The 25,012-nt window shown below is 41.8% G+C and overlaps 1 protein-coding gene across 1 annotated transcript; it reads right to left on the bottom strand.

Annotated features, from left to right (window-relative positions):
* Positions 1–2,250: 2,250 nt before the first annotated feature.
* LOC104411770 (leucine-rich repeat-containing protein 16A-like) lies at positions 2,251–24,418 on the bottom strand (the record flags this gene model as incomplete). Its single annotated transcript, XM_010022271.1, has 9 exons — positions 2,251–3,294; positions 8,314–8,448; positions 11,159–11,392; positions 14,125–14,203; positions 17,692–18,124; positions 19,715–19,808; positions 20,596–20,610; positions 23,860–24,060; positions 24,352–24,418. Coding segments are annotated over 9 exons (1,383 nt in total), but the record flags the coding sequence as incomplete, so codon positions are not given.
* Between the last annotated feature and the right edge of the window lie 594 nt (positions 24,419–25,012).

The raw sequence follows: 25,012 nt of genomic DNA, 5'->3' as shown, positions 1-25,012 counted from the left end.
AACCTCCTTTAGCAGGAAGTGGTGCTCATATGCATGGAGGGATGGAGAGGACCTCGCTGTCACCTCAGATGCTGCCACCCCAGATGCTGCCACCCCCTCACCGTCACCTCTAAACACAGTGAATGCAACATGCAGCATCTGTCTCGCCTGAGACCAGCCTCGGCCCAGGGACCAAATCATCATGTCAGACATAACTGCAGCCCTTTCTGAGTGGCCAGACCACGCAGCGTGGTGCTGGGGACGTGCCCTTGGCAGCGAGAGGAAGGCTGGCAGCATGCTCTGCAGCAAACCTCCCCTTCTGTGCCAACCTCTGCTCCCACAGCTGCCAGCACAGCTCAAGGTGCACAAGATATGAGCCTGCTGTAGGACTGGGAACAGCGCAGAGCATTGGTGGTACTCAGAGATGTAATGGATGCCCAGGGAGAACAAGCAACGGCACTTCTCTTCAGAGGTACCATCTGATCTCTCTGCTCAGCTTCCCAGGAACTCCAGGGATCTCTGCCACCGCCATCCCACCAAAGGACCTGAACTTCTGTCCCTCACCCTCCCAGTGCAGCACATGGCCTGCGACAGGAAGGGAGCACAGGGGACTGACCGCAGGGCATCCGCAGGGTAGCTCAGGCAGCTGGGAGGCAACAAGAGACAGGAAGAGAGTTCCCCCAGGCCCACATCTGCTTTGGAGGGCCTGCAGCTTGTGGAAAGGCAGCACCTCCCCTGTCCTCCAGCACCATGACCCCCAAACCTCCTGACCAGCTCGGCTTGGCACCAGGGGGCAGTGGTTGTTACTTCCCTGGAACACACTGGCACTTACCCATGGTCTCTATGGGCTCAAGGTACTTACATGGAAGTCACTATTTCTTAAATGTCGAAGTAGTACAACAGTGGTGCTCTGGATGTAACCCGAATTCTTTGCAATGGGCTTGCCAGGCAGAAAGATAGTAAAGAAATGAGAATTATTGCTCCTCCCCATGCCCAAAACCACACAGGCACACAAAAAACAACCCCAGGTCTCCAAGAGCTCATACCAGAACTCCCCTAAAGTCATTTCTCCACCACTCAGCCTGCCCACAACACGCTGATGGCTGGAATAAAGGCTGGAAAGGCTTTCCATAACTAATATGGAAAAACCTTGCTGTCTAATGAAATCTTTATACTCCAGCAGACAACTGTTACAGCACTGGAGGTTTTTTTCTTCTGAACAGCATAAACATATTTTCTCTACAGCGTTTCAAACATCCCTGTCTGGTTTGCTGATGCCAGGCACACACTGTTGCCGTGATTTCACACAGTGGGAGCTGTACCATGTCTCAGATGACTGGTAAGAAGGACATCAAGTGCAAGTAAGAGAAATTTTCAGCAGTTGAAGTTAAGAGTGTATTTTTCTTTCTTTCTTATTTAATACCACAAACCTTGCTGTTAATTTTCCTAAGTTCACAAAACCAACTAATCAGGCAAGTGTATTTGCATACTTGTACTTCCCAGACAGTTGTCTTTTCCATGTCCTATGGTAATAAAAATTGCAGTTTATTTATGACTGCATTATTTTTCCTTTTTAATACAAGAATTTAAAGTTTTCCTTTGCCATCTGTCTTGTGTTCTCACTGACACCCCATACATCAAGAATATATGTGAAAATCAAGAGCTTTCTCTTAATGATTTTAGATGAGTGCAGAATTCCATGACAGTGCAATCCCTCCAGGTATGAACCCCCAGCCTTCGGGACCTCTTTCCCACAGCCTTATAACCTATTTTCGAGACGTTAACCTCTACAAAGTGCTTCTAAGATGTTCTGGTATAAAAGGATACTGTTTTGACTTAGCAGCCCTTTATACTGCAGTAGGAGTCGCCACAATAGCAGGTATGTGCACAGGGATCAGACAGAAGGTCATTTGACAGACGGGTATCTAAGCATTTCCACCCAGGCGAGAAGCCACAGCAGGGCCAGGGAAATTGCTCCTGGGAGAGAGTTACCAAAACGATTTTGTTCTGTCCTATGGCACTGAAATAGAGAATTTAGATTTCTGGCTCACGTGAAGGCTGCTTTGCTGAAGATGCTAAGGGAGGAGATTAGCAGAGAGATCTCCTTTCACCAGTTTCCCAGAGGTGATGTGGTAGGAACACGTTACTAGAAGCAGAAAAAATCCTGTGGGTTGTGTCTTAACTTACGCTTTGTCCACCTGACACGACAGCATCATTCAATGAGCAGAGACTACGAGGACACAAATAGTGCTGTAAAAACACAGACGAGTATTTCAGTTGTAAAATCATTTTTTTATTGTTACAAATATACATATGAATAAAATCCCTTCAACCTGTAATGTAAGTGGGTAGCTGTGAAATCTGCACCCCCTCCCTCAAAAGCTGAAATGTTTTTACAGATGTCAAACTATTTTTCTTGTAGAATTACACATTGAAAGGAAGCTAATATGCAGACAGAACTGAGGAAGGCCTCTAGAAAACACCAATATTAATAAAATTTCAATTGCCCTCATTCCAACCAACTATATACATTAATATATGAATGTGGAAGCATACCATGATTATACGTCATCCAAATCCTTCTCTGTTGTGCTTTTTGACAGTACACATATGTAAGCGTTGGAGCTTTATGTACAGTACGAGAACAGGAAGAAAGAAGCTCCCTATGGGAGAATGTAAAAACCATACCCAAGCATTTAATATATATAATCTATACAAATTATTTTATTAGTGTGCTCTTTTAATATAATTACAATGTGCAATTGCATACCGCAAGAATATATTTATAGGTAAGTCACGTGCAGATTTGACACATTTACATTCAGCAGTACAACACATTACCTGCTGTACAGTGTATTAGTGTAAGACAGTGTCCAGTTAATTTGCTTTGCTTTCTAAATGCCCTAATGCAGGGCACTCTTGGTAGCTGCTTCAGAGAAATTCAAGTAGAATACATGAAAGAATCGCTGGCTTTAGCAAAGGCATGGAAAGGAACGTCTGTGTTGTACAGAACAGAAATTAAGGACCAAATCAATGTCAAGTGAGTGCACTGTAAATCACAATTGGAAGATCAGGTTTTCTGCATGGAAATGTACCTGTGGTGAAAGAGCAGCTGGCTAGAAGGGCTGTTGATTGCTGTACCCTGATTGTTATAAAAAGCTCTTGCACTACGAAGCACTTGTACTGATTGCTAAACAAAAATAAAATCTTTATCTGCTTCTTCTCCAGAGTCACTGGACTTGCTTCCCTGATGGCCGTCTTTACTTAAGGATCTCTGGAACTCATGAGGCTGCTGCCCAGGGCTTCTTTTTGCAGCTGTATAAAGCAGAAATAGATCTTACTCATCATTGCAGAAAAGAGAAGACGACAAATAATAAACAGTCGTTCACGCACACAGGACCTGCTCCTGTTCCCACTGACTTCACTTGCACTAGTGGGAGTAGCACAGGTCTATTAATCTTCAACTCAGATAAAGGCGAGAGAGAAGAGAGAGTGAGCAAACTTTATTCCAGTGTTGGTTGGCAAGCAGGGAAACTTGAAATAATGAATCTCAGTATGTCACCACGACATGGATAAACATTACAGTTAGAAACAGCCTGGAGACATTCTTCTCATCACACCACTTCAAATCCACAACAGAATTCTCTTTTCCCCAATGGGCTGGATCTCATGCAACGTACTCCCAGCTGCTTAGGTGGACATCCTTGCTGGCCACCCATCAGACGAGCAGTACATTCCCTGGCAGGCCTGTCTACCTAGCAGGACACATATTCTGAGTCCCTTTCGACTCAACAGCCTTCATCAGGACAGACATGCACCCTGGCATCCACATTACTTGAAGTACTGCTCCCTGCCCTCCCTGTTCTGACAGGGAAGGGAAAGCACCCATGGCTCTGAGCCCAACCTGCACCTCTTTCAGCTGAGACCATGGGCTCTGCACCTTGCTGTGCCTGGCAGTGGAGAAAACAGGAGGACATACCCACTTTCCATGATCTAAATGCAAACAGCACCCATTTTGTTCATCCAGCATTCTTAATATCTCTGTAAGGCCAGGGTTTTCCCCAAACCTATATGCTTTGAAATGAATTCGAAAGAAGGTTGGGAAACCTTGTTAAGATTTCTGATTGAATCAGTGATCTACAATTGCTGTAGTAACAAGAGTTATTATGCACATCAAGGAGGGTGACTTTACACAAGGATTGACAGCTTTAGGAATCTCATTCTTCCAATTAAAATGAACCTTTAAACACACTTAAGTGTGTTAAATGTGACATTTAACATCACAAGTTGTCTCTTCATGCCCACAAAAAAATAACGTTAAAATTACAAGACCTTCTTTGCTCCACCATTTCAGATAAGGACGCCTGGCTTTGGTTCACACTGATCCTTGTGCCTGTTCCCATTTGTGCACACCTTGCTTAACAAGGCACCAGCAGTCGGACTGGCCAGGAAGCACCACCTCTCCTTCCTGTGTACTGCTCACCTATAGCTTCACCACTGCAAGGGACAGCCTGCCTGTCACCAGCATGCAGCTCCAGCCACAGCAGGGGCAGGGAAGCAGCAGGCTGTCACTGATGCATCTCCATGACCATTCCAAATTGTGCCAGGCTGTGTTAGGGTCTGCCAGGAATACGGAAAATGCAAAGAGGAATCCCAAGGGAGCCAATGCTGCTGGGGCAGCCTTAGCAGGGATGCTCCCTGTATCTGTAGGGATAAGTTCTTATCCTGGCTTTGCAAGTTGGGAAAGAGGAAAGGATTTTTAAAAATAGTTTTTAAAGCTATTTAATAGAATTGGAGAGGACCAAGATACCTAAATCCTGTAAAACCCCACCATTTGGGCATTTCCACCTTCCCAAACACCACTGCTTTTCAAAGAAATAGGGGCCTGGAAATTTTTAAATAATTTTTGCTAGTTGTACCTCCTAGTAATTACATGGCCTTTGTCTGGCCTCCATTCACTCTTCAAACAAAACCCAGAACACATCCTGCAGCAGCTATTTTAGTTTATGACCTGATAAATTAAGACAGGTAGTTTGCCCCCAAATTGCCTGAAAATTGTATCATCAAGCATTGAAGTTCACATACTGCAAAGCAGGCTTCTGCCACAAGAGCTTACCTAGGAAATAAGTTTATACATTTTGGGCTGAGGATGTTACAAAAGGGACACATTATGTCTTATAAGTAGAAAAACTGAGGGTAAATATAATTGCATGAGATGCCAAATCCCTCATTAAAATACTTCATAAAAAAGTAATTTTGAATCATTGTTTAAACAAACCAGTTAAGGAGTAAAAAGAAGTCTGTAAACATGTACCAGGTGAGAACAAGAGCTTCTATGTTTTAAGAACACGTACATCAACCATTTTTTTTGCCTACTGAATGAATTCACTGTAAGTCAAAGCTGCTTTTCAGGAAGCACAGCTTAAACTTGCAGCACAGTGCTGGATTTGGGTTCTTTTGGTGGTTTTTTGTTTGTTTATGAAGCTGAAAATCAAAGTACTATGTCAAAATAACCTGATTAACTCAGTTTTGTGAGTGATGGGCTGAAACTGGCACTAACAATATTCACGCTGAAATGTATTTTGAAATACTTCGGTGCACGCATCTTAAAAAGGAAAGGTAGGGAAGCACACAAAGCAGTGGACAGTCTACCTGCAGTGTGCTTACATGTCAGCATCCCTGCAACGAGCAAACACGGTTTGTACTAAGCCCTCTTCTGTAGAAGGGCTGCAGGTGCTACATGGTACTGGTCATCGATGTTGTCATGAAAGAAAAATAATAGAATCACAGAATGGTTTGGGCTGGTAGGTACCTTAAAGACTATCCAGTTCCAACCTTCCTGCCACAGCCAGGGACACCTTCCAGTAGACCAGGTTGCTCAAAGCCCCATCCAAACTGGACATTCACACACATTTCTTCTCTGGAAATTTGTTCATGCCAAGTAGGTCACATGGGGACAGACAGATAATTAGCATCCCATGAGATTTCTACCTTTCTCATACTCCACTGACAAACCCACACCTTTCTGTGGCTTCTTTGCTACTACAATTGTTAGCGCCAGTTATCAAGCACTGTCTTGATGAAAAACGAAAACTTCTAACCAGAAGTTGGCTGTGCTTTCCTCTGCCCAAGCACATTAGCTTCCTCTTCTGCACTGGTAAAACACTGCCCCGAAGTGGTTTTCATGCTGCCAGATGGCTTGGCACAGTCAGGAACTGTATCTCTTTTTTGACAATCTCCTGTTTGCTCTAGCAGGGAAACGGATTCATTTATATCCCTAAGCTGTTCCATAGGCCCACACACAGAAAGTAATATAAATAATTTCACTTATCCATCCCATTTAATCAATTGTTCAGAGTAGTAATCAATATGCCAGATGCTTGCTTAAATGTAGTCCAGATATTTATGTACGTTAGTAACTGCAGCCCAATCTTACAGGTACACTGTATAAAGAGGTGTATTCCAAGACTGTCCCAAAGTGATTTTATAATCAACTATCATCTAATTTGCAGGAGATACAATTTTGCGTACTTATTGGACAGATTTGCAGTGATTTACCAGTTGCAGAAATAAATCGAGCATGCTAACCTGAAGGATGGCAGAAAGCAAGGACAGAGGAATGACTGAGTGAGGGAGAAGAACAGTAATAAAGAAAAAGGAAAACCACAAAAAGAATTAAAAAACTTAAACCAATTTACTCTTCCCAGAATTCTAGTTGTGTAGTACCAAGTTCTCTCTCGCAGTCTGGTGAAAAGCTGATGAGAAAACAAAGACTCCAGCAAATTCAGTTATCAGACAGCAGCTCAGAGAGTCTGTCGTGGCAAGAGCCTTTGCAACAATTCTCAATGTGATGGCACTAGTGTAGCAAATCTGATGCCTAAGCCATAGCCCAGTTCATCTGTCTCAACACAGGCTCTGATGTGACTAAATGCAGGAGAATAAACAGGCTTTATTCTGCCTTGCAGCCCTCATAATGCCACAGGCACTGGGAGGCACTTCAGACACCTTGCTGTCTTTTTCCAGACCTTGAGACACAGACTGCAGCAGCTTTTGACAACATGGACCATCTGAACCCTCAGCCCTTTCAGACACAGGGGAGGTCCTTGGGAGTGTTGCGTCCTGCTAGTTTTATGTAATTTAGTGAGATTGTGGTGGTTCTGCTGGGCTACCATTATGGCACAAGAGTAGCCCAACGGCATCATATAGGTGGCCTGAAGTGAGAGTCAAAACTTGCTAATATCCCACATGTGCTGACATGTAAATCACAGCCACACAACAGCAATTTTCAAAGCAGAGCAACACCCAGACTATGAGTTAAGCTGTTTCATAAAGGCCAAGGTACTTTCAGGACAGAAATGGGGAAGCTGCTCAAAATATACCTCTGGACCATTCTGCTTTAGAGATGGCTTTGCCCCTTCTCTCGTCCAGAGGGTAACAGTGGGCTCTGTGGGCAGCACAACCGCTCGGTCTTCACAGCCCAGTGTTAGGTATCTGCCTTGACTTGTCTGCCCCGATCCCATGCCATGAAAAACTGCTGGCAGAGTGTGAAAGGGCACCTCTTTGTCTCACAGCTTAAGTGATGGGAATTGCCTTAGATTTGTGAGGGGAGTCCCAGGAAGGAAGATTTCACCCCCAGATTTCAAATGTTGTTATTTGTGCCAGCTAACACCACACTGAGAAACATTTCTGCGATGACTTGTTCACGTATCCCATGCTATCAGAGGAAGCCTTAGCAATTCTAAGAGGCCACTGTGGGCAAGGAAATGCATCAGCAAAAGCAGCAGTCCAGCGCACACATGAAAATCAGCAGAGACAAGGCAGCAGCAGTCTACTGTCGTGTGTAAAAGGCACGAAGCCCTGCCCTGGCACACAGATACTCATTGTCTGAGGAGGTGAATTCAGTCACATGCAGCGACCCCGCAGAAAGGAAGAGAACAAACAGAGCAAGAGGCTGACTGCAAGAAACAATGTCGTGACTGCTCCCCTGGAAATGTGCTGAACCACAGAGCTGCATTCCACATTACTGTGTGTGACCAATACCAGTCAGCATCTCAATTCAGACCAAACTAAACCATAATATACACACAAGTCCCTTAATTGCTCAGCTACATTATTAATACCAAGGGATTCATCTTTCACTTGGTTTGATCAAAGGAAGAAAATACAGAGCACCAACCCATGGGTCGAGGTAAGCAACAGATAATTAGATACACTTTCCTTGCTCTTTCTTTCTCCAAATGAACAACCCTCTTCCAATCCAAGTGAAAACAGATCAAGGGACAATGACATATCAAATTCTAGTAGCTGGAGCAATAGTTACACCAACACTCTTACCTTCTTGAGAAAACGATCTGACAGAGGGGCTGCTCTGACCATCCTTTTCTTTATCAGAAGGAACTTTCTTCAGCACTGGTGGAAGCAGGGCAACTTTGGGGGAACTGGGGCCAGAGGGAGACTCTGGAGCATCCTCTGTGGAGTACCATGAACAAAAGGGTAAGAAGTTACATTTGTGCTGTAGCTCACAGAAATGGTGCTGTTATAATGGGCCAAACCACACCACAATACAAAACCAAGAAACAGCTAAAATCTGTGTCAGAAAAAGGAGGATTCTACATTAGGAGGAATCTAGGAGGAATTTACATTATGTCAAGAAAGCACATGATGGCCCTCGGTCCAGAATTTTAATAGCCAAAACAAAGATCTCAATTTCAGCAGTTTTAGTGTGCACTGCTATTGCAGCACAAATAGAAATCCAATGGGACCAACTGAATTTCCTGCAAGACATAAGTATGCAATTTGTAAAGAACAGCTGAAAATTATTTTGGATGGGTTTTTGGAAATATTTATTCTATATATATTTTCATTGTCCTGAAACATAATGAACCGATCAATTTAAATGTACTGTTTCACAGTTATAAGGCATAAAATTGAACCAGGGAAACAAATTTCATCAATAGCCTACAGAGCTCTTTACTTCCAGGAATAAATTGCCAGCACATAACATGATAGCATCTGCAAAGACTTTCTAAATAGAAAAAAATAGTTTGCCTTCTAGACTGTGAGGAAACATGGAACTTAAATTCTTATCCATAGTTTAAGTCATCTGGATATCTTGTTTCTCTAAAAGGCTGGATATGCATTATGTATGGCAAGTTGACTACCATCTTTACAGTCCTTACAGGAAGATCTTTTCAGTCTTATACTAGACAGCCATCATTTGGACAGCAGGGAAGTGCAGTTACAATGGATTACTTAAACTACTTGTATGTTTGCTTCCCAAGGAGTAAATAGTGACATATGTACACAAGAGAGGAACTAGGAAGATACATTAGTGCTGACAGAAGGAAAAAGGACTCAAGAGTATCACCTTTATTGCATATTTGTACAATGAATTCATTAGTTGCATACTGGAAATTAATAGGAATTAATCTCACTGTTGAGGAGCCACCACAGAGAAGACAATCTTGTTTACCTTCAGCACAAGAAAGTGAAGATCTTCCAAATGCAACTTGAGCAGAACAGATACACCACTTGTTGGACCTGCTCCACGCTTTTGATGTGCGTGTGAGGCCAGTTGCTTTGGGAAACTCGGTATCAACATATGGATGAGCTCAGTGCTTGGCAAACACAGCCATGTATTTCTGAACAAAAGCTGTAATGTGCTTTACTGAGGCACCACTTTCAGTCTCTGATAATTTGTGGACCTCTGTGCTGTGTTCCTTGGCCCTCAGATGACTTAGCAAAAACCTGCCACTATAGTTTGGCCACACCACTGCAAACAACAGCAGAAGCAAGAGCGTAAATAGCATTATTGCTTGGCATCTTCATCACATCACCTGGGCATGCTTAACCAGCAGGTTGTTATAGGTACAAGAATAGAAGTTAGACTGCATCAGAGATGGTGCTGCTTTTTCCGCCACCTGAGGAGCTGGCCTATTATGAGTAAATATTAATTACTCTTTGTGTTAAACTCACAGTATGCTCTCTCTGCAGGAAATAGGAGCTGGCAGAAACAGATAGCTTAGGTCTTTCTGGTATCTGAGATAACACACTGGCTATGTTACAGATTAAACATCACCATATAAGCTCTGCTTTCCTATTGTATTAATCTTCATGAGCGTCTTACCCAACACCTCTCACTTTTATATCCATTTCTAAAATGATCAATAAAACAAATATAAAGTAACCTAAAATCTGAAGGTGATTCTGTATTTGAACAACATTCTACCCACTGTAATGCAGAGACTAAGTAATGCTCAGGTTACACATCAAGGGCAGGGAGGAGGCTGTAATATCCCTCTGCCCCCTCATCCTCACCAGAAATGACATCTTTCTAAGGTCAACGGTGAGTATGGGAAAAGTCTAGAGGTCTACAAGCTCTTACAGATGGCTATGCTCAGATTTTTCAGTCATTAGCAATTAATAAGCTATATTTGCTATAGCTACTGTGGGAGTCAGTAACTAGCATCTAATTCCCCGCAACTGAAGTGGCTGTGCTCTGGGAAGAAGAGGTTGTGACACTGGCCTATTAAAAGTAGGGGAGATCTACTGGAAACCTGGAGATAATAACTGGGCAGGAAGTTAGGGTAGAACAGAAGTTAACACACATTCAACTGGCAGTCTTGCCGGGTTATAAAAGCACAGTTACAATTATTTCCAGTCAAAAGCAATAAGGAAAGAAACAAAGGCAAAACAAGTTAAAAGAGTGAGAGACAGTTGTTTTGTTCAAGTTACTAAGAACAGCAGGAATTTGCTTAAGGACCTAAGAGAAGATTGCCAGAAAACCCCAAGAACTTTGGTACTTAGAGCAAGGTGTTAGGGAAAATAGTTACTTTTGTCAGTGCTACTACATCAGGACTTTGATGCTGAAGCAGCTTTCTATGACCACCTCTTCCATGAAAGCAGGCTTACTCAAAACAGCTGTCGCTGCTGCTATTGCTTCTCCTTATGCTTTACTATTACAGATCACAGATTAAATCATTTTAGTAGGTTTATCTGAATTAGGGCACAGGGAGGTGGGAAAGAAGGATGCTAGTCAAGAGCAAGTGACTGAAGAACCTGTCCCTCTATGTTTAACTTCTGTTCAACAAGTGGCCATTGGTGTTTCCTCCACAACCCACACAAACACTACTCAGAAGTACCCAGCTGGGGATAATGAATGCCCAGAAGAGCTCCTCACCGGTACGAGAGGCAGAGCGTGGTTTCTGTGGCACTGTGGGTCGTGCTGCCAGGCTGGGCTTTGTTGCCTGCAGTGGGGGTTTTGGGCTGGTTGGTGTATTGGAAGAACTTCTTGCCTTTGCACCAGCTTCTGCCTTTGGTTCAGCTTTTGAATTCTTTTCGGATGATGCCGAGATGGAGTCACCTTTATTCGAGGCAAACCGACTCTCTGGAAGGGTCTGCTGGAGTTTAGGCACTAAAATAAATAGACACATAAAATAAGGTCTCCTGCAACACAGAAGGCTCCATACAGAGATATGCTTGTGTGGAATATACCATCATTAGCCCACAGATCACGGCTGCACCGCGGTGTGTGTAAGAGGACCCCTAACATTTAATTCAAAATCACTGCAAGAAAAGCATCTAAACCTGCTAGTTCTTTTATGTGCTAGGATTCATAATGATGGCATCTCCCCCTTTTTAATGTACTTGGAGTAATGGCTGGCTGGATCTTATTCTTCCTTCATATTTCTAAGAGCAGATGGTACAGCCTACCTGCTGAGAAAGCAGGATCAGTGGAAAAGGCAGTCTTTGGCTTTTTTGTGCCTCTACACACAAAAGGCTGGCTATCCAAGATCAACAGAGAAATCCTGGCCCAGAAAATAAATCCCAAATGTGTGATCAGCAGGCTACAGCTTTTTATTTGTTGCTTTTAGCAAGCTCTGGAGGAGGTTTTGAAACTTCGCTGAGATCAAAGTATTCACTGTAGAATGTTTTGATTTATCTAGTAACGCTGTCTATGGATTATGGTTTCCACACATTAGCAAATTTATCAACATATTATTTACCCCAACCAAAGGCTAAAGTATTTACAGATAAAGCTACACTGACTTGCAGGCAATAAATCAGTCCTATCTAGCTGTGCAAGCTGGTAGAAAGCCTGCTGGACTCTAGGTTGCAAACAAGCAAAATGCCTGCCCTACTTTCCTACACTGCATCTCTCAGAAGGTTGAAGGCTCGTACGTAGAAGATATAATGATTATCTTGGCACCTGTATGTTAGCTTGGGACTTTTGAAGATAGATTGTCACATCTTTATCCTCAGAAGAGAACTACAGACTGAAATGTAGACTGGTAGCCTTGGTACATGGCAAAGATGCTGACCTGACCTACCTACCTGCTATTGCCATTCAGAAATCCTACTTGTTATGAAAGTGCTGAGCACAGACATTATAAGGGCAGTGGGAGGGAAGGGAGTGTTGATACAGCTTGTTGCAAGCCAATCTCCACTACCTTCTTTCAGCTTATGTAGCTGTTTTTCAGCCCAGCTGGAGTTAAAGTCTGGCAAACTACAGAGAGTTGTGTGGCACACACGTATTTTTGTGAGTCTTCACGCATGCAGTAGACTTTCATGCGGCAAGCAAAACAGCAGGACACCTTCTCCACTTGTGTGTGCACTTGCATGCAAAAAAAGCAGGCAACATCCAGACATGAAGCAAGGAATAAAAACCCCCATATTCTCCTTCTGCATCACCAGCTACAGTTTTCCTGTAGCAACATCCAGCAATTCTTCATTAACTGTCTCTCTTGCCTTCCTAACCTCAGGCCTGCTAATATTATTAGAACCCAGTAAGTTAAAATAAATTAATCCAAAACAAAGACAAACTGTAGTTGCAGCAGTGAAGAGCAGCCCCGGGGAGCTCTTAAGCAAGAGTGGTAAAAAATGAGCTGACAGCTGGAGGCCAAAAGGAAGGGGCATGCACAATGCAGTGAGGTGTGGGTGAAATGTGCCATATAGAGACAAGGACCAGAGAAAAACTGGGGTCAGACACCCACAGCTACTTTAATGCCCCAAGCACAGACTATTCTTGCTCCTCTGACTTCAGTTTCATAGGATTAAGAGACACATATAATACACAAGGTACTCCTCAAAAGATAAGCAGGCTTTAAAAGTGCTAATTTATAGTTTAGCATGCTCTGAATATGCTGTCTCTTAAAACTAGCTTTTGAAAGGTATGAAACTCCAAAAAAGACTTCTGAAATGCTCAACCTAGATGGCCCCATTTGGATTTTAATTCTAGCCTGTTTTTTTGAGCCTCACTTCTGTCTGTTTTGGCAGCCCTCTGTGCCGTGCTTGCAGGATACCTACCACTAGAAAATCAGACCTGGATTTCCTAGTTCAGCCCCCTCCTTTCAGTCCAGTCAATGTGGTATGCACAAACCACCAGAGCTCAATCCCTTCTGAATGCTTCACTGGCCAGTTCCAGAAGCATGCACAGAGACCAGAATTTCATCTTGTCCTGAGATGCAGGTGCTGCCATGGCAGGGTCCAGGACTATAGCTGCAAAAGGGCATAGCAGGACTACGTGCAGATGGAACTGGTGCTTTAAGCACTGCAAGGCTATACCTCCATTTTGTACACAATAGAGACACACATTCTGTGCACGTGTGCGGTGTCCAGCGGCCTCCACAGCTTTACAGACAGCCCTGGCTTTGGCCAAGCCAGGTAAACCCTTGGAAGAGCCAGCTGCCATTGCCTAGGACATGTCTAGTCTAGCAGCTGAAAGCTGGTATGTGCACAGATGACTATAAATCTTGCAAACTGGTCATATTTAGGTCATCAGATATATTGAGGAGTTTCACGTCTTTGTGCACAGACATTTTTGCTGACTCCTGGGTTCAGCTTCAGCTTTGCTGATCCCATTACAAGTTGGCATCCTTTTGAAGGTCCCCCAGGCACATGCACCACGTACTTTCCTTCCTGTGCAGTGTGGAACACCAGTAAAAGCTGAGCTGTCAACTCAGCCCTAGAGCTGACTTCACAGTAAGTGCTGCCCAACACAGTACAAAAAGTGAGCTTGTTTCTAATCCTTTTCACATAGCGTAAGCTCGTATTTCACTTAAGCAATTGTAGGCACACAATCTGGAGAGGGAAGTGAGAGTTCTGAGGTTAGGCATTTTGTATTATACCAGGAAACTCAGACTGTACCTGTACCACTTCCATCCAGTCGTTCTGAGCTCATTGCTGTGTCAAAAGACTCTCTGGGAGTTGTGTCATTTCCAAGTTTCTGAAAGAGAAAAGCTCTCATATTAATAATATATCTGTAATTAATACAACTCAGTGGTTTTGTTAGGGTAAAAAAGCTCTCATTTGGAGCCATAAGGCAGAGAAAGCAGTGATAGTAATAAATGGTGGATTCTCCTTGTTTCTACTGGAGGTCTTGGAGATCTAAGCAGGAAGAAAACTGCTGCTATAGAAGTAGCAGCACTCATATATTTACACAATAGACCTTACTTACTGAAAGGACTTTAAAGCTACCCATCACAAACCCTGCTGGATGCTCAGCACCTCTAAAGAAAGGGGTCTTCCTTGTTCATGTGCTGATATTCTGGCTAAGCCTTCTATTCTCAAGAACAGCTTTCTTAACATCCTGGCCTCAAAAGAAAAGGTGCAAAGACTAGCTCTAGCCTAAGTAAGCTTGAAACCTGAGTGCTCACCAGGAGAAGCTTAGATATGCAGCTCATGGGCTTGTAAAAGAACCAGCCTCCTTTTAGTGTCTTACCTGCAGGAACATTACGCTTTGTACCACTGAGTGAAAATTCATTTTTTTATTCAAATTTCTTGTCATTGATATTTTGCCTAAATTCTCACCTCTCCATCTCCACCTACAGTAAAATGTTTCTTTGTAAGACTGTCATGACTATATATTTTTGAAGTGAATAGCATTCTCTGCTTACTGGATTTTTCTTCCATACCTTGGTAAAGAAGCTTTTGGGAACTTAATTCACAACAGTTTCTTTATGCCTGTTACCAAACACTCACTTTTCTATGTAAATATTGAAGATACATGCATAACATTTAGTTACAATACATGACTTGAGAGCTGTGTGACAATATGAAAACTAATTTCACTATAACTCTTGACTCCATCCCTAGTTATGGAACTACTGAGGAAATCAGACCATGTACAGAGACAAGTACAAAAGCCAGTGCTCACGTCTGTTAGTGGAGTACTTAAAAATGCAATTAGGATGTTATCATGTTTGGCTACCTACTGTACACACATTACAAACTGCTTCTATCCTGAGACCACACTAAACTCTTGCTACAAAAATTCAGTACGAGAAGTTGTCAATCATGTCAGATAAATGCAGGTGAATTTATTATGTAGATAAATAACGAGCAGGCTCTACTTTTAACAGGAATTCATGCAAGGTTAGGAGTTGGGTGCCATCGAGAGTGAATAAAGAGGTTACAGATGACGGTCTGCTCATAGGTCTTGCTCGAGGTATTTAAAAATTCAGTCTGTAAACACTAGATGGAGCTAAAAGACAGTTTTATGCATGCCTAGAGGCATCGCTAATTGCAAATACTCCTCTCCACCCTTAATGCCAATTCGCACGCTGTGTTCTAAGCAAAAGAAAACAAAAAAGCGTCTACCATCTTTCCATCGACTGTGCACCTGCTTGTATCTGTAACAGGACTGCGGTAGGGCATTAATGAAATAGTAAATTCCTTCTGGCTTTGCTTTCATGTAAAATAGCTCAGAATACAAGCAGCCATCTGTACTTTAAAGGAAAATACCATTTTCCACCATCCTGGAATTCTGATAAATGTGAAGATGTTAGGGAAGTTGATGTCATACCTATCCTAAACAATGTAAGAGTAGTGGGATGCTGTCTTCTGTAGCTCAGTCATCCAGATACTGTATGATTTTCACCTTCATGAATATCATGAATAGAAGTACAAACCTAAATTATTTTACATTGTGATCCACGATGAAGCATGTGAAAAATTCTTTTGAATTGCAGTTCAATTTTGTGTGGTCTTGGCAACATTAAGAATGGATAACTTGGTACCCTGCTGTGGACAGATTCCTATTTCAATTCTGTTTTCTTGTCACTCTTTAAATAATATTTAAAAAAAAAAAAAAAAAAGAGACCTACTTTTATATTCCATAAATATAATTTGAAAAAAAAACGTAACAAAAAAAATCAGTAACACAGTTTCTTGAAAATTAAACCTGAAAGAAAAAGAGGGGCAACCTTTCCAACCAGTAAGAAAGCAAAGGGTGGAAAAAACTGGGAAGAAGCAACTTTTCTTTTTGATAGATGAAATTCAAATTTTCAATCAATGCTACAAAGCTGCTCATCAATCAAAGAGCACTTTTACTCTCCCCACTTAAGAAAAAAATTACATATGCTAATGTTGCATCTCAGTCACATTATTCCAGATCTGACTAACTTCAGATGACAAGTGGTAAGAACTTGAAGAGCACCAAGCATACATTGTTTATGCAGTTGTAAAAATGTATATAATCTGGAGTAGCATGGTAAATTTAAAGTTGCAGGCAGAGCATAACACTCATTTCAAATAATACAATATTTCAGTTAACAACTTGGTGTTTTACAAGTCGATGGGACTATTCATGCGCAATACGCAACACCAATGAGAAAGGTGGGAATTGGTAATTTCTTTAAAAAAAAACCAAACATTTTTATGTTGAGGATCCCTTTAATGAGCCATAGACAACTGTGTTAATTTGAATCTGCTCATTACAAGACTCCAGTGTTTGCAGGAATGGTTGAGACATCATGGCAAGCACTTTAAGACTATGAAGAAAGGCAGAATGAACTTTGGGTGTCTGTTCTGCAACCTGTCAAAGGAAGGAAAGCACAGCAAAGCTTGCAGATGAGCTCTGTCATAAGGTAACAGCTTCCACATGATAGGGGATAAATGGTGGGGAATGGATAGCATCCAAGTCCCTTGCATGTTGAAGAGAGGAGTGAAAAAAGGCTGACCTTTTGCTAGTTTAAGAATATGCCAACTGCAGCTGGGAGGAAGCAGAGGATGGTAATGGAAAAGTTCAATGGAAAATGGGCATTAGGCAAAATAGGTTGGCACAAAATGCTTTGGAGCAACACTAGGATATTCCACTCCACATGTTTGCAAAGTGAAGCAGGTTCCTGCCCAGCATCAGCACTTCACAGAGGAGAGAATTAGAGGGAGCGAAGGGAATCTGGACAGATAATTGGGAGTAGATTAATATTTTTTAAAAAATGCTTATTTTCTTTGAGTATTAGTACTTGAAATACAGAAATTAAAAGCACGAAAATAATTAGGTGTGGAGCAAAAAGAATGTAAAAATAAAGAAGCGCATAAAGAAAAGTATAAGCTGAATAGTCATATGCAGTGTCAGGAAGCCAGATGTACTTCTCTGCATGGAATATATAAATTAAAATACAGTACATCTCTCCATCTTTCTACATCACCTTCCAAAAGAGAAGAGTACATATAGCTACCACTGTAGTTCACTCCACCAAAAACCTGGGGTACTGCTCTACCTGTGCAGCCTAGCCCTTGGCCAGGGTATTCATGTTCAACCACCAGAGCAGAGAGCAATCCTCTTGCAGGAACACAACTCCTGGAGGAAAGCAGGACTGACCGGTGTTAAGCCCCAGGCAATAACCCCTGTAGCCCCAACCCACCTCCCCTAAAGACGCCTAGTTCTTACCCATTTTTAAAACAACTCAAGAGAAATCAAATTGCCTTCACCTTCTGAGCAGATGCTGCTCTCTTCTCCTGCTTGGCTTTCATTTCTGCAAGAAGTCCACTGCCCATCACCTGCACGCCATACCTCCGGCCTCCTTGTGGGCTCCCTTTGTTGTCACCCCTCTCAGCTTTTGCTGCATCATCTGTCTGTGCCTCCTCCAGTGAGTCTGGTGTCTTTAACTCCTCAGATCGTTCTGTACCACCGTTCTGCTCTGCAGGCTTTACCTCCTTCTTGCTTGTGTCCACAGCTGGACTTTTTGCAGCAACCTTGGGTGAGGAGGGCTCCTCTGCCACCATTACAGTCTGGGGACGTTCAGATTTGGAGCCTCTTGATTTGATTAAGTTAAGGAAGCCACTCTTCCTTGAGTCCCTTTTCTTCTTCTCATCACCTGCTTCACTGGGTTCACTGTTGTCTGAACTTTTAGTTGATGGTCTCCTAATAAAAGACAGAGACATTTTAAACTCTTCTTCCCTCCTCCCTCTCTTTTAAACAGTACCAAATTACTTCTACTGGGCGAACCCAATCTTTTGTATGATCCGTACCTTGCCCTAGGCCCAGTCATTGGCTGGTGCCTCTAAGTTAAAAACTGGACAAATAACATTGATCGTACTGTCTTGAGGATTCTTGTCCTGGCCTTGTGCATGGTATATTTAAGAGAGGCAATTGTTTCATATGCACTGGTACCTCAGCTGTTTCCAGCACTAAACAGCTCTACCCAACCTGTCTATGCACATCTGTACTGGGTTCACATGACAAGGTTTTGGTAGTGTGTGTGGGGAGGGGATCTAGAGGAGTAACTTCTGTGAGAAGCTGCTAGAAGCTTTCCCTGTGTCTGATAGAGCCAATGCCAGCATATATGTTATGAGCAGAGTATTGAGGGGAAAGCTGGGTACATAACATGACTGCATAAGAATACCAGTGCAGCAAACAGGCATGTCCAGGGACGGGCACACAAGGACAGTGCAAGTTCATAGGGATATCTGAAAATGAGTGGCTGGCAGGCACCCAAGGGAAGCACAGGAGGATGCAGTAGTCTCTGAGCACCCTGAACCTAACCTGGCTAATCCATTTTTCAAAGCTGCCATCATTTAACCACCACACATAGTATATCACACATGGCTTCACATGTCACTATTGATATTTATAACTCACAACGACTTTAAAACATTTGCTTTTCCTGCCACAGCTAGCTACCCACTAACACCTACCATTCCTTAATGGATGTCACATACAGCACAGAAGGGGTCATTCCAAGTTGTCTGGAAATCAGCCTTGATTTCTCATTTATTTATGCAAGTCTTTGTGTGTGTGTGTCTCTGTACGTATATATGCACAAATATGCATTAATACAAGAACATCTACATGTGTGGTTCTGTAAATATACAACCAGCTGAAAAGCAACTGTATAAGCTGTATAAACTTTATACCACACTGAAGCGACATATCTTTCAGATTAATGTATTGCCTAAATCTGGGATACTAAATCTTGATCAACATGTCTTTAACATATTTCTAAATCAGCTTAAATCTACTAAATCATCTATCAAAACACTGCCCAACAGCAGTCCTTACTAGACAGAGACACCCATGTGTACTACTACACTGGAGAGGAGGTCCTCAACCAATACAAAGCGCTGCTTCAGCCCTAATGAGCTCCGCTGAAGGGTAAAATGAAGCCAACTGAATTATAGAAATACACCCTAGTCAGTAACTCCCATCACATAGTATATTAGAGCAATTTATTTCAAAGTAGTAGTTTTAAGGGAGGGTAATTGAATTCACAGTGTATTATTATTAAGGTATTAAGGTATTTTCTGCCCTTGATAACAGCAACCCTGGATATTGGGAACAGAAGTCAAACACAACTTAGAAGTGCTACTTACCCATCTATCAAGACGTTTTTTGCTTGTTTGGTTGTGTTCTTCTGTTGTAGGGGTTTTTTTGTTTGTTTGTTTTTGTTTTATGTTTTTTTTTTAATTTTTAAGAATTTAAATATAAACTTCAAAAAAATAAATTTGAACTTACTTTGAATCCATTTTTGTCACTTTCTTAGTGAAAAATTCATCCACGCCTTCATCTACTCTCCCCATGAGACCATTCTGATCCCCTTCTGGAGGCACTCCAGCAGATACCTGAAGGAAGAAAAAACTCTGTCTGGTATATAGTAATCTAAGCATATTTGTTTCAGTGATAATAACTGAGAGTTAAGACATTATAAAAGTTGTGTGAACCAACCCTCAGTGTCCACAATGCACTCACCACTGGAATTCCCTCTCCCTTTGGTAAGGCCAGGTGACGCATTATATGAAATGCAAAGTAACCCAGAACACCAGTTACAAATTGTATACTGCAATACATGAGACCAGGAATTGAATGCCTTGGGCTTATGAGAATAGATTCGTCGTTCAGTTAGGAAAGGAAAAAGGCAGTTAAGTCATCCTGACCATGTGGTGACCTGAGGAGCACGTATTTTCAGCAGCTAATCGTTTCCCCATTCAGAGAAAAAACATACATTCTGGATTTTGGATTTAGAGGTTAAGAAACAGAGCTCCAGCAGGCTAACAGAGCCTTTTATAGTCCGTTCAGTCCAGCACTACCAAAAGCAGAGACTCTAAATACAGAATCAGGTATTTCACTTTAGGAACTCAACCCAGATTTTTGCCGAGTGTCTGAAAATGGAGCACCCTCTCCCCCTCTTTTTTTGGTTTCAGTGCCCATGTTTTGAATGTGGGTAACGGAGGCATCTAAACCAGGCTGGCTTAGTAACGCCTGCCAATCACAAAGGCCCTGTGAAGATTAACTGGTGACTCTGTAGCCTCCTGAAGATGAAACATGCTGTCTCCCGCGAAAATTTCTCATGTGGTCTGGCTTCTCTATGCAGCTTTGATGTGGAAAAGCTCTAGTACCAGTAGAGAGAGTTCCTTCAATTTAAATGCTGCATAGAAACCTTTTAGGTGACTACATAGGACTCCACAAGACCCAACCCAGTTGTATTCTTGGTAGTAATAACAACCAGGTATCGGTTGGGTTTGTAATTTGAAACAATTTAAATCAAGGAATCTCCCACTTGCCACCATAATGCAGAGTAATCCCAGCTTCTCTTTTCAGCTGGAATATCACTCTTTTCTATACCCCTAATTAGAAAAAGAAATACTCTTAAAAGCCGCTGTTAACATCAAACCCAGACTCATTAAGACAGGACAATGGATTTGCTTTGACACATCCATGAAACTTCTTACTTTCCATTGCTGAACCTTGTTATAAACCAAGTATTTACTTTGTTATCAAACAACAGTTAACATTGTATTAATACCTGCTTTAGCAATGTAATACTGCATTGAAAAGAGCCCACCTGGAATGACTCCCTTGTTGCCAGTCAAACTGCATATTTTCTATAAAAACCCCAGTTTTATTCTAAGAAGCACAATGACTTCTCAGACTTCCAACTCTGCCACCTTTGGGGGTTTCTGTAGAGAACTTGTTTAGCTGGAACATCTGACACTAAGAAGCAATGTATATGCTAACATCGGGGTTGGTCACACCAGTGCTGCTTGTCTCAATGTAAATATTTACCTCCTCAGTCAAAAAACAGTTGACACTGACGTTTCAATCAAAACACATCAACCACAACTGGCTGACACACTTCAACAGAATGAGACACCATTTAATATTGACACCGGAGCCCTCCAGATTGTAGGAACAAACATGGAAGTATCAAAGGCAAGTGGATCTCCAATGATCTGCAGCACATGAGGTCTACCTCAAAACAGAAACCAGTTTGTATGTGAAAAGCAGCAAGTTCCTAAAAATGTACTAAAGACGTACATAAACGTAAAGGGCCTAATAAGGTCCTCAAAGCACAGGATTTTCTTATAGATGTTTAATGTAATGCCCTTTAGTGATCAACACTAATGTAAAAGGCTGAGCTCTGGTTTATTTAATATTTTACATTCCTATGCTAAAACAAACCAAACCACACAAAAAAGTTCAGTTTTCATTTGTCAATTCTATTTTTTTCTTAGCCTTAGTTTAAAAGTGAGCCTTCTCTGTTTCTTTCTTAAGGAAAAAACTGGCTTGGAAGCAGAAATAAATAAGATGAATCACAATCTCTTGCATACATTAGAGATTCTCCTCTTTGCTGTACTAAATCTTCACACATGATAGAGGAACTCATGAGGTTAAGATCCCACAAAAATCTAAACGATGAACTGCTTCATTGTATTGCTTCAAAGCTACTTGGGGGTGAGTGGTGCTAAGGTTCCCCTCCAACCCCCTTTTTTTTATTCTCTCTGAACACTCATTTCAGTAAAAACTCTGACAAAGCTATAAACCTTTATTCTGCCCACCCACCCCATGCTCAAAGCTTACATTTCTCCCTTTTTTCTCCATTTTTCTTTTTTTTCCCCCTTACATTTTTCAGCTTACAAATAACAAATTGTTCTCCAGCAAAACCAGAGAAGTATACAGCTCTGATCACCTGAGACCCCTTAAATTACTAAATGGATATAATGGGAAGAGCAAACAACCCAACAGATCTGCTTTAAGCATTAGAAAAGGTCAAGATTTTGCCTTGCTCATTTCAAGTGCTTTTCCTAACCATTGCTTTCTATTTTTCCAGTTTCAAAGTGACAAAACAAGGAGCAAACAAATTCTGCAAATAATGCCACAGTTCACTCATGATTCTGGCCTTCAAAATTTGTCTGTTTCATTTTTAGAAGCATCAAAGCAAACACCTTAAGTCTTTCAAAAATTTGCTTACTTGTGATGAGGTCAGAAATAACAAGGAATTAAATGGTCCATAAGAATGAGACAGGGACAAGTCAGTTCAAATAAAAAAAGGTTTCTTTCAATTTCTGCAACTAAACAAACCCCTGATTTCCTAATTATTTCAATGTGGATGAGCATTCCCACAAGACTGCACTATCATGGGAAGTAACACTTCCCTACAAGAAGTAAGCTTTTTGCTTCTGTTGAGAAAGATATTGTGTGTCCTAGTTTCATACCTGATAGCAAGGCACTTGCCTTCCCATGCCCCTTCTCCTTCCAACCCCCTGTGCAGATGGAGTTGCACTGAGTAGTCTGGAAGAGAGACAAGTTTAGCAACTGGGAAAACATGTGTGTTTGGCAGAACTGGAATTGGAAGAAGTAAACACAGATGTGTTTTCACTACAATGTGGAGTACAGTCCATCCTTCTGCCACCTCTATCCTTCCCCATATAGCACAAGGGAATGGAAAGTTGGCTTGAATATCCCCTCTGCTTGAAGGTTTCTGCATTTCTAAGAGGTGCAAAAAGCACTCTATCGCCCAGTATGATCTTTCCCAGCATTAGGGAAATTTTCAATGGTCCTCTCCATTGACAGCTCTCAGGGAGCAGAAGAGGCCACAGGCATTCATTAGTAGGTGGCATAACTCAGAGAAGCAATGGCTGCCCCTTGATAAGTGTTAGTTATCATATCGGATGTGCTCTGTTGCCATGAGATAGCTCTGTAACTCCTCCGGATCTGTCCTTACATACCCTGAGGACATACCATCACAGAAATGAATCTTTATTGATGTGGTATGCCAAGGAAATGGAACTGTGGGAACTCCTCACACATATACTTGGGTTCACACCAATGCCTTTCGTAGACAGACAGTGCTCTTCTGTTTTGCTTTTCTAAGGCAGGCTCCAGCATGAAAAGCAGATTTGTGACTATGTAGATTTGCTGGCCCAAACACCATCTTTAGTTAAGGAGCTGTGGGAAGCTGGGTGTCACAGAGTAGCTCCTCTGAGAGCTGACAGAAGTAAGAATTCATGCCAAGTTACCATGTCTTAATGCAGGCAGAAAAAAGGATTAAGACTTAATAAAACCTTGCAATATAATTCAAAAGTCTCATGATATTTTCTGTATTTCCTGTAAAGCTCCAACTACCTCCAGAAACCGCTTCCATGAAAAAACAAAAGCAAACTGAAAAAGGGTAAAACATATCCTGGTTTTAGGTTATGTCAAACAAGACAAAAAGCTTGTAATAGGAATTGCTCACTGAAAGACATGAATACCAGGAGAAAAATAAAGTAGTTGCTTATGGCTTTTAAAACTTCAACAGCTGCCCTCATTACACTGCAAGATCTGACTCGTGGTGAAAAGCAATCAACGGACGACATCATGAGCAATATTTTAATGTAGACTCACTGCTGCTTGGCTCGGCTGCTGCTTTTTGTTCCTTTTGGGCCTTAATTTTGTAAAGTGTTCCAGTTTTCTCCCTTCTTCTGAGGGTAGCTCTGAGATGAATCCAGACGTTCGTTTGTCCAGCCTGCTGGAAGGAAATGGTGGGTCTTCTATATGGATAGGTACTTCTTCCAGTGCTTTATCTAGATCAAACTCCATTTCTAAGAAAAATCAAAACTTTCTAATTAGATTTAGCATGCTATTTAAAACAAAAGACAATGCCATTCCTCTCTTTTGTGGTGAACAGTTATAAAAACATTTAGAAAACTCAACTTTGTGAGCAAATATTTACTACCAAACACACTAACAGGGTCACAAACCGAAGCAACCTGTGTGGGCCTCAAATGGAATCCAGAAGGAGGGAGAGTCACCTGTGCTTTTCGATCAAGAACTACCTAGAAGAATCTCAGGCAAGCAAAGAAGGAAAAAGGTTTTAAGAAATTCTCACTTACCAAAAGCTCTGGACACTGGGCGGAGCATTCTACTGTGGATGCTTTTCCTTTTTGATTTAGGAGTCATCTATCAACATAAAACAAAATAAAAATTACTTTAGCAGACAGAAGAAGTGACAAAACACCTTCTGTTTTTTATCCAGCAAATCAGTTCTTCAAGCCTACATATCATTTCAAGATATGGCTGGGTTTAACACCAGGAGGGAATGGGGTTTTTTTCCTCCCCTTTTCCTATATTCAGAATTTTTTTCTAAATTAACATTTTGTTCAAGTCACTATGAACAGAAGCAGGGAGATAGATAAGTTTATTCTTCACATTAAAACCATACACTGTACACAGAGGCACAAAAACAGAATTACTTTGTCCAGCACTGCACAGTTAATGGTAATAGCAGGGACAGTCTCCTCCTTATTCTGTCTTTTAATTTTTGATAAAAAATACGCTTCCTCAGTTCATTTGTTAGTGATGAATGCTTAAAATTCAGGTGTCTGTGCCCTTGGACACCACCACACAGCGCACTAAACTTCCCGAGCAAAATGCAGCCTTGGAGCACACAGCCCTTCTTCAAAAAGCAAAAACACTGTGTCAGTGTTAGCAGTATCTCCAGCTAACACATGACTTCCCTGGACTTTAGATATGCTGAGAATAGGTGGAAAGCTA

Source organism: Nestor notabilis, unplaced genomic scaffold (assembly GCF_000696875.1).
Source record: "Nestor notabilis isolate BGI_N333 unplaced genomic scaffold, ASM69687v1 scaffold10469, whole genome shotgun sequence".
Taxonomy (NCBI): Eukaryota; Metazoa; Chordata; class Aves; order Psittaciformes; family Psittacidae; genus Nestor; species Nestor notabilis.
The sequence above is the reverse complement of the archived record's forward strand: the minus strand, read 5'-3'. Positions and strand labels throughout refer to the sequence as shown.